This window comes from Varanus komodoensis, unplaced genomic scaffold (assembly GCF_004798865.1).
Source record: "Varanus komodoensis strain SLA01 unplaced genomic scaffold, ASM479886v1 scaffold18_1, whole genome shotgun sequence".
NCBI classification, from domain to species: domain Eukaryota; kingdom Metazoa; phylum Chordata; class Lepidosauria; order Squamata; family Varanidae; genus Varanus; species Varanus komodoensis.
Genome location: NW_025335548.1, coordinates 984,294 through 994,589, shown reverse-complemented (window position 1 = coordinate 994,589; position 10,296 = coordinate 984,294). Strand labels below are relative to the sequence as shown.

The 10,296-nt window shown below is 44.0% G+C and overlaps 1 protein-coding gene across 1 annotated transcript in view; it reads right to left on the bottom strand.

Moving 5' to 3' along the window:
- Positions 1–122, bottom strand: part of HOXD4 (homeobox D4) — a 1,209-nt gene extending 1,087 nt beyond the window's left edge. Inside the window, 2 exon segments of the mRNA XM_044427131.1 lie at positions 1–2; positions 5–122. The exon segment at positions 1–2 is cut by the window's left edge and continues 292 nt beyond it. Of these exon segments, the coding sequence (XP_044283066.1) occupies positions 1–2; positions 5–122 (120 nt within the window).
- Positions 123–10,296: the final 10,174 nt, after the last annotated feature.

Here is a 10,296-nt window from a genome sequence, read left to right as displayed (position 1 = left end):
GCGGCGGCGGCGAAGTACTCGGCGCCCTGCTCGGCCAGGAAGCCGCTCTGCAGATACTCCTCGCACGGGGGGAACTTGGGGTCCACATACTTAGAGCTCACCATGTACGAACTCATGGCCATTAATTTCGGAGGGGAGAAAATACTAATTTTTCTCGTGTTGTCTTTTTTTCTGCTTCCACAGAGCCCTCCTACTCGCTGTCAACTGAATAAAGTTGGGCGGCCACGTGACCGGCTCAGCCAATCGGCGGGCAGGGAGGTTTATCGCCGGATTTGTGTGTGCACCTCATAATTTCCACAAATTTCACTAAATAATATACGGGTAATCAAGTGGCCCCACATGCCGGCCGATGCGTGTCCCCCGCCCCGCTTCCCCCTTCCTAAGGAGATATGAAAGCCATAAAGCACAATTCATCAGCGGATGGCCAGCTCCGTGACACCCCAGCCCCCACCCCATCTGCCCTCTCCCCGCTCCCCCAGGTGAATCAAAGCCTTTTGTCTCCCCCGACTTCCCTAACCTTTGATGCCCCGTAGTTTAATTTTTTGGCAATGTAGGAAAACATTAGTGGGTTACATTGCAGCAAGAGAGACGTGCCAGAGAGATCAAGGCAGCAAGCTCGGAGTAAGCCTTGCACATCAGGGAAAGGACAGGGAGCCAGAAGAAGACATCAAACGAGGAGGCAAGAGGAGGGACAATGGATCGGCCCGGCCATTGTTCGGCCGGGGTCAACCAAAAGTTACCAGAATCTAGTTGGGCAGAGTAAGATCAGGCAATGAGTAACTCGCTTCAGATTTGCTTTGCAAGTGCCAAAACAAATATTGTTGTTGGGGAAAAGCATACAGATAAGAAGAAACCTAGAGTTGTGAAGTTCAACTTTCCTTTCAAAAAAAGCATCGAGAAAAATCAAGTTTAATCTGATCATTCCAACAGTCAATTTTGTAACAAGTAAAGTGATATTACTGTTGCCCGGGGATCCAATGATAGCCTTAAAATCTGGAGAACATTGGAACATGGGGAAGGGTGGGGTGGAGGACTGCTAATATCAAAGTTATTCTGGCCACCCACCTTTATCGTCATCGTCATCATCATCATCATCAATATCCTTTTTTTATAAAGCATATTCACTGGCCAGCTAACATTTTCCCCAGATTCTTTGCACTATTTATGCTTACAGGAACAGGTTTGCAATGCGATGCACTGCTCAACACCCAACGAGCAATTGTCTCAGTATACCAGCGTGAGGCAATTTTATCCAGCATGCATGTATCTTTGGACATCTTCTACTTTTAAAACTTCTAACCATTTGCAGAAAGGTGAAGTTTTTGCATCGACCATATATTCCCCTAGAATCGAATCTGTGACTATGTAAATACCACACAAATTCGGTTCTACAGGGTATATATAGACAACGTAATAACATTCTGTTTTCATCTACAGAGGGTAACAAAGGCAGCATCACTGTAATGTTGGGATCCCTCTGACTCTCTCCGAAGAAATGCAAGCTACTCTCTGTTGGGGTAAGGCTCTGAAAATTATGGATGGGAAGAATGTGATGATTTCACAGGAAAAGAAAGCAAAAATAACGAATGTTATTGCTGTGACATTGATCACGATCATGATGTCTCGTGACTTGCAGTGATTGCTGAGAGCCTACACGAGTAGGTATTTAAATAACGTGTGCTCTAAGAAATGAGATTGCACTTAATATTTGAAAGGATAAAGGTTTACGTACAAGAAAAGGAAGGGATTTCTACTGGGTTCTTTTTTTGGGGGGGGGGGGAATCATCCTCATTTTTTAATGCCAAAATAAAAATTCTAGCACAAAGGGGATTATCTCTTTCAGGAGAAAGAGAAAGAACTATTCGTTCTAAAAAATAAGACTTTTAAATGCCATTTGCTTTAGGTGATATCTCCTAATAGCGGAGAGTATCTGAACCTTAAATGCTCTACTCAGACCTGTCCCCTTTCTTTTCATGCAGTAGCATTTACGGTGAAGGGCAGGGCAGGAGGTCGCTCTAAATCATTGATAAACATCCCAGTGTTTCATATTTCTGCTTTGTTGACAACAACAGGGTCCAAAAGTTCATGCATTGTGGCCGACCCATTCCTGTGGACTGTGGTCAGCTCCCTCCTTCGGCTGCTCTGAACATCAACCTTGGGAGAACTTGTGTTCTCCCTCTCTTTATAAATGTATGTATGTATGTGCGCGTACACACACACATACATGGAGGACATTAAGCATCTGGGAATAAATCGCCTCAAACGGAAAACTGCTCCTTTCTTTGGGGTGGAGGGGCAGTAGAAATAGGAGGTCAAATGCTTCCTTAAACGAATTTCTTAAGCCGTTCCATAGCTATTTTCTGAGCTGGCTGAAGAGGCATTGTAATTTCTAATCAGAAACATGGGTGGGTTGTACTCACCCAGGCTCCTTTTGACTAGTAAGTATTTAACCAAGAAATGCTGAATGTGCCCAAGCAGCCAACCCTACAGAAGATATGCCTGCTCAGGCTTCTGCAAAATACGTTACTTTGTGGGGGTGTTGGGAAAACCATGGAAGGCATGGGACAGGAATCATCCAAGGGGCACAGATAAACAAATAATCGCCCCAATATTTTGTGCAATAGCACAGATTTTCATATTTGTGAGACGCTGTGACCTGCGTTTCACCTTATTGCGGGACTTGCTCAGACAGGTCAAAGCCAACGGAGTTATTGATGAACAAAAGCGTTAAATATTCACCTCCTGCTCAACTGCCCATACAAATTCTTTTGATCCATCAGGGCTTTTTGTATTCTGGTTCATAATCGGTACTCTAAAGCTAAGTTTAAGGAAGATTTTCTTTCTTTTTCTTTTTTTTAAAGAAGAGTAGAGAAAAGAAAGGGGTGGGGTTTTTTTGTTTTTTAAGATTTTTAAGGACTGGCCAAAGAAAACTGAAGCAAGAGCCAAAAGCATAGGAGTTTTCTAGGAAGAAAATGTGAGAAACACAGCACTCTTCCTTAGTGGTTTAAAGCCATGAAAATCCATACACAAGCAATACTGCGATTTTAAACAGAAAGATCAATACATCAGCCTAGAATATAAAGGCAGCAGCAGAAGTTTCTCAGAGAGCAAGAAAAAGATGGACCAGGGTGTGGGGAAGGAGAGAGAAGCTTTGCAGAAAAGAATGTGGTTTAGAGAAAGTGCTTTTCTTTTTCTAAATAGAAAAGTAATGCATTATGGCTGAAAACATCAGGTTAAAATACATTAATACATATTATTGTGCCATAGAAACTTGCAGCCATTGAACGATTCAAATTCTATCTCCTTTGTAGAAATAGATCCATCCCTCTTGTTCTCTCTCTCCCCCAATTTTTTGTCCTCTAAAATAAATAACAATTAACCCATTTTCCCCACATGCAGAAGGTAATATCATCTTTTTTCCTCATATAAATGTCAGCCAATCTCGGGAAGAGTTCATTGAATCAGCGAAGCAATACCATTACAATATTTAACAATAACATCATTTTCATAATCTTGGTTGTGGTCCTAAGCATATTTGCTGGGAATATATGTTTTCATTTAAACAAACAGGCCTTTATATCCAAATAAACTTTTTCAGGCTGAAGGGCAACAATATAAGAACATCTCTAGAGCATGAAACATCATTAGAAGATCCATTCATTCTCCCTGGGTGCAGGGTCAGACCACAAATAAAAACTGCATTTTGAATCCGGAGGAAAAGGGCAGCCAGCAGTTCTGCATATGACTGATTCAACATTTGCACAGGGAGACAACTGGATAACCTTAACCTCTTAACGTGCTAATCCTGATCATTAGCTGGAAAGTGCTTGTGAGAGGCAGAATATGACGACTTGCACCTGTGCGGTCCTGTAATTATCCCCCCAGAAAGTGTACCATCAGCATTTGCTCCGATCTGCAGTCATAAACATGGAGGAGGATGGCAGAAAGCAAACGGAAGCCCCAGGAGCCATCCAATACCAGCAGCCTCACAGGAGCATCAAGAATAAAATGGTCTCTGCTTACAAAGTCAATGTTTCCAAGGTAATGTTTGGAAGCCCAACAAATTTTGCAAGAATGGAAGAGTGCACTTACTGTAGCTGTCCTTCCATTGTCCAGAACCTGTTGCAATGAGAGAGGGAGAGAGAGAGAAATTGAAGAAACCGGTTTGGTACTGTTGTCTGTCATGTATTAAAACGTTGATGGTGATTTGACAAACCTATCTGCTATATCAAACCTACCAAACCTATATCTTGCAACCTATATCTTGTGTGTGTGTGTGTCCCCGTACAATTTTGGAGCATAGACAGATTTTAAAGGTGAAAAATTAGCACACATTTTCTTACTGGTGATTCTCCCCTTTTCTTTAGGTTTTCTTATTTTGATGATGATAGAAAGGGAATCAGCCAAAATAAATATTTTAGCTAAGTATCCCTGTATTTTAAAGGATCTTTGTGACTTTCTCTGTCAGTTCTGTATCTACAAAATGTTATGGCTTTAGAAGGCTTTTTTCTGGGGACATCGCAACATGACAGAAGCCTTGTCAGTGCCCATTTCTTATCTCTAGTTCTTTAAAATCCATGACCTACAAAGTTAACACAATTTTCTTAACATGATCCTATAGTTCTAGATATGCTTACTTAAATAGGTCTTCCTTTTCTCTTTCTTTCTACATCTTTCTTTCCACAAATAAATTCGACATACTGCCCATGTTGAGAAAACCTATTTTCTCTCTCTGTTTACATTTACAAAGAGTAATAACCTAGTTAATTAATTTCTTCATTTAAAGACCATTTCCTTGACACCATCCATCCTGTGGCTTGCAGTATCCTTGAGAAGGGCAGTCTAAACACACAGAACAGTTTAAGTGGGTAGCCATAATTCCATAATGTGTGGTATCTTCTTTTCTCAAGGGCTTCCCCTCCCTCCCCTCCTTCCTTCCTTCCTTCCTTCCTCCCTTCCTTCTAGAATAACAGGACCATTAAAGGGAAATCTCTGCAAATGAAAAATTAAATAACGATCAAGCAGTTTAAATAGCTAGTATTATCATTATTTGATATCTCTTAACTAAAGAATTTGGACCATGTCTTTTTTCTTTTTTTCTTCCTTGCTTTTTCTTTTTCCTTTTCAGCATGGAGCAAAGCCGATCCGAACTTAGAATATTCCTGGGCTTCCCCAGATTTGGTGTAATTCTTCATGTATCAAATGCAGAGGAAAGTCACTGGAGGAACTAGCTAGCTCACAAATGGAGAGGAAGAAGAGACTTACTGTAAGCTTTCCCAGAGGGAAGAGGAAGGAATCCTAGAGAAGAAAAGGATCTCCTGGCGCTCCATTCAGGCAGAGACTTCTGCCTAGCACTTTCCCTGTCACTGCCTTCCAGGAACTAAAGCATCTGCACTTGTATGCTCTTAAACTAATTTATGGTGGGAATTATATTTTGGCTTGTCAACTCTCAAGCCATAAAACAAAGTTTATTGGAATCACGTGCTTCGAAAGAGCCACTCAGGACTTATCTCGATGGAACAATAAATAACCTCCAGCTTTAAACTTTTATTCACTTAAATAAAGAGGGCCTGGAAGAAAAAGAGGAAGGGGGGCCACGACCCGGTGTTCTGTGAGATTGCAGTAGTCCAAAATAGCAAGGATCATGCAAGGGAGGCATGTGCGTAGCGGTTAGGCCTGGCTTTAAAAAAAAAAATGGTGTGTGAAGTAAGCGGCCAAACCGGCAGTCTAACTCACTCCTTAATTGCTTTTGAGGAAAGGAACGTGTGAATTCCGCTGTGAGTGAGTACCGATTCAAAGTTTATTTGGATTAATATGGGAGGGGAGGGGAGGGGCGCCGCGAGTCCGACACGTCCGTGGGCTCCTCTCAGTCGACCGCCGTCCCGCGTTTTGCCAGCGCCAGGCCCGGGTCCTGTGGAAGCGCGCCCATTCACGCCCACAGGACTAAAAACTTGCTGGGGTTTTTCCTTCCTTTTTGTCATGGCGGCGGCGTAAATGGTTCGTGATTAGCTGAGCGGGGACGAGCGTAGGGATCTCTGTTGCATAAGCAGCTGCCGAAAATGGGTCCCTCGGAGGACGAGAAGGCGATTAGGCCATGTTGGAACCGCCATGTTCAAGGGCAGTATACCTGCCTGCATGGCGAACCCTGGGAGGGTGCAAACGGCAGGGAGGGAAGGAGGCTGCCGCTTCCTTGCCCGGGCCACAGCCAGGGACCTGGCCGGCCGCCGTGGGAGGCGGGATGCCGGGCTGCAGGGATCGTGTGAAGCCGACCCGCGGGTCCCGTCGCGCCACCGCCGCCGCCTCCCAGCCACGGAGCGGGCTCCAAGCGCGCGCGGGGCGGGGCGCAGGACTCGTGAAAGGGGAGCGAGGGCGGCCTGACTCCCACCCCCACCTCTCTCCCCGAAAAACCTGGTGGCTGAGACTTTAAGGGGGGTTATAAAGCAATAAAAGAAGTCTGGTGTGGACGAAAGGTAGGATGGGGTGGCGGGGAGAAAGAGGGGTCAGTGAGCCCAAGTGAGTTTTCGAGGGACTTCATTCTAGAACACAGGAAGGGATCACCATCCGCGTGAAAAGCTTTAATAATATGTTTATTTCCTTTGCATATTGATAAATGATTCTTCACTGTGTAAGTCCATAGGAGAGATGGCCCAAATTTATACCAATAATGATAATAACAATAATAATCCAAGACAAGAACTTTATATCTTTTTAAAAAGCAGAGCAATTTATTATCCTTGCTATACTATTACATTTATATCCCACTCTGGTTCCTCCTGCAAGGAACCCAGGGTGGCTTGAATGAGCCGCCTCTTCTCCTTTTTATAGTCACAACAGCCCTGTGAGGTGTTTTAGGCCGAGAGTTCCTTGAGTGGCCCAAAGTCACCCCACGAGTTTCATGGCCAGGTGGGGGTTGGAACTCTGATTTCCAGAGCCCCAGTTCAGCATTCTGGCCGTTAGGCTGCAGAGGTCACCACATACCCTTCTTCCCTTCGCCTTTTGAACTGCTTACGCTACTACAGGAGGAATAATGTTACTGGAAATATGGATGTAGACTAGATATAGCTTAAGGTCAAAGGGAAGCCACCTGTGTCGTTTAGGTGAGCTGGATTTTGGCATCGCCTTCAGTGGAACTCGGTGGAATCCACCATAAGCATCAATAGTCACTCCAGTCTCCTGAACACCTGATGGAGACACCTGCTTCTTTGCTTATCTTGACCAGCGCTGAATCCCATGCTTGGAGTGGTCATATTGGGATGCAGAGGGAGGCAACCTAGGACCTTCCAGATGTTTTAGACTACAATTAACATAACCCAGGAGCATTAGCCATGCTGGGAGAGGCAGATGGGTGTTGTAGCCCACAAGATCTGGAGGTGCAGATTGTTTTCTCCAGTTTTAATGAATGCCCATCCTAGAGACAGTACTCAGAAGTGAGTTCCATTCAGGCAAGTGAAATGACATCAAAGGTGGAGCCAGGGTTACCTAAGATGAAGGGCTGTATTCAGACATTATTATGTTTAGGAGTTATGTTAGTCCTGGTGTCAATGGGGCTACTCCAAGCATGGTCCCATCTAGTTGCAACCAAATATGTGCAGAAACCAAATGGAAATCAGGTTGGCTCACATACTTGGCTGTGAAAGATGCCTGGATCGGACTCCAAACCCTGTTCAGTGATGAGGGACAAAGCTCCAGCCAACTCAAAGCAGAGCCTCTCAAATCTTATTTTATTCTGTAGGACACACTCGGGAACACTCTGGGGAAAATGTCCAGTAATCTGGCTATTTGGGGTTCATATGTTTTTGTAAGATGTTAAGCAAGTGGTGCTGTTTTCGAGTAAAACTTAGAACCACTCTAAGGCATAGTCTGTTCTGATTCCTACAGTAATGAAGATTCAAATAATTCCAAACTAAAAGCTTAAAGAAACTTTCCTAAGCAAATGAGCTGAAGAAGCCAATACAAACAATTCTTCCTAGGGTGTGCTTGGCACAGGAAACTGCAACTTGGTTGTACAGAAAGACAGGCTATTGGCACGCTGTGACCTATGTGGTCAATGACCTGGCATAAGAATTGCAATAAAACCTGTTTCAACATGAACCGCTTTATGCAGATAGCTGACATTGATCAACTGGGATAGTGTTATATGGAATTTACTTTCAGGTAAATTTAAGGGATTGCTTGTCCAGACACAAAATCTCATTTTGGCAACACATTTAATAGAAGCAATAGGATCCAAGGGCTTTTTCACACTGGAGGTGAATCTAAGCAAAATCTTTAAACACTGGAGACAAATTACATGAAATTCTCTCTACCCCCTATGTATCTTACATGGGCAGCATTCGCACATGGCTGGAAGTCTAAAAAGTGCATGTGAAAAGATCTAATACTCCTTCTTATGCAGATCAATACCTCTGAAGCTTCCCTCCAAGTAAGCTTTCATGGAAGCAATTTCCATTGGCACACCTGGGAATTATAGACTACCAGGTTCTGTCCCTGCAGAACCAAGGTAGCGTGATTCTTCTCCATCCAATACGGAGAGCAGAGAATAAGTTTAAGATGCTGATTAAACCAAACATTTCATAAAGCCCACAGCCCAGTGTAGGCTAAGTAATAGGGTGGAATCAGACTTAACTGTCCTTACACTAGACCCACTCAAACAATGGGACTTCAGTCCCATGGACTAACTTGACCCCATTAATTTCAGTGGGTCTGTTCTAAGCACAACTAATTCTGGCTCCAACCCACAGGAGTACACTGGCTCCACGGACTTCAGTGAGGCTTGTAGCAATATCCAGAAAGACTCCATTTTGGCTGGAAAGCTGAAATTGGAACAATGATGTAGTGAACCACACTGGGTTCCTTGCAAGAGGAAATCAGGAGGGAATCAATTTAAAATCTTAGAAAAGTAGAGTTGGAAGGGGCCAAGAAGGCCATCCGGTCCAACCCCCTGCTCAGTGCAGGACCCCATCCTGCTCAGAAGGCTGCCCAGTTGTATCCTGAATGCATCCAGGGTGGGAGAGCCCAGCACCTCCCTAGGCCATGGGTGTAATCACTGGACTGCTCTTACAGTGAGGAAATTTTTCCTGATATCTAGCTGGAATCTTGCTTCCTGTAACTTGAGTCCATTATTCCATGTCCTCCTCTCTTGGATAACCGAGAAGAAATCCTGGCCTTCCTCTTTGTGGCAGCCTTCGAAAAGTGCCATCATATGTCCCCTCAGTCTTCCCTTCTTGAGGCTAAACATGCCCAGTTCTTTCAATCTCATCTCACAGGTCTTTGATTCCAGTCTCTGTTGTACTGCATTATTATCACAACCAATAATGTTGTAGCAATAATAACAGTAATAATAGGATTGTGGGCTTGATTCCAGGCTTCAGCATTACATCGCATTACATGACACACCTGCATGGACTGGTTTCAGTCCAGGCACTTCCCCTTAACAGGGTTGCTGATGCTGTGTGCCATCCAGATTGAATCCTGGGGGTGTATTCTCTGCATTAACTGGATTGTAGCGTGCACACTTCGGGGTCATATCCAGTGTTACTCCTATTTAGCATAACCCTACTGAAAGGAATGGGACTTAAGTAAGGCTAACATTGGATGCAACCCTTTCTAATATAGTTCAATCCAGGCCTCCGCAACATGGCAAACTCCAAATGCTTTTGACTACAACTTCGATTAGCCCCAGCCAGCATGATGTGGAAGAGATGATGTATACTGCAGTCCAAAATATCTGGAGAGCATTGTTTAGGGAAGGGTGTTCTGCAGTGAGGCCCCTTTCAGAACGTCATTGGAATAGTGGTATGTTTTATAGCAACCACTTGGCAAAGGTACTTTTCAGAGAAAATCTGGCCAACAATTCTCCTGGAAGTCATCCCCGGGTTCAATGACATCAGAGTTCTTATACAGCCTTTTCCAGCCTGGTGTTCTTCAGAAATATTGAGTTATAGCTCCCATCAGCCCCAGACAGCAGAATCCTGGGGCTGTGGACCCAAACAGTAGCAGGGCACCAAGCTGAGGAAAGCTTTTCTGAGTGGACACATGAACTGTCCCCGCAAGAGAGGTGCTTGTTTCTGTGCTGTGCTTGCCAGGACACCACTTCCCATAACTGAACGTTCCTCCTCCATCCAAAATAATAAGTTTTAAATCCTGCAGATATGTATCTAAATGGCTAATCTGTAACCTTTGCGCAAAGCATCAAGATGTTTTATTTTAATGCTTTTGTTTGTAGAAAGACCATTATATCACACCAGCCCCTACTTGCAGTCTCTGGAATTGCACAGCCTAGAAAGTTGTCTCCAG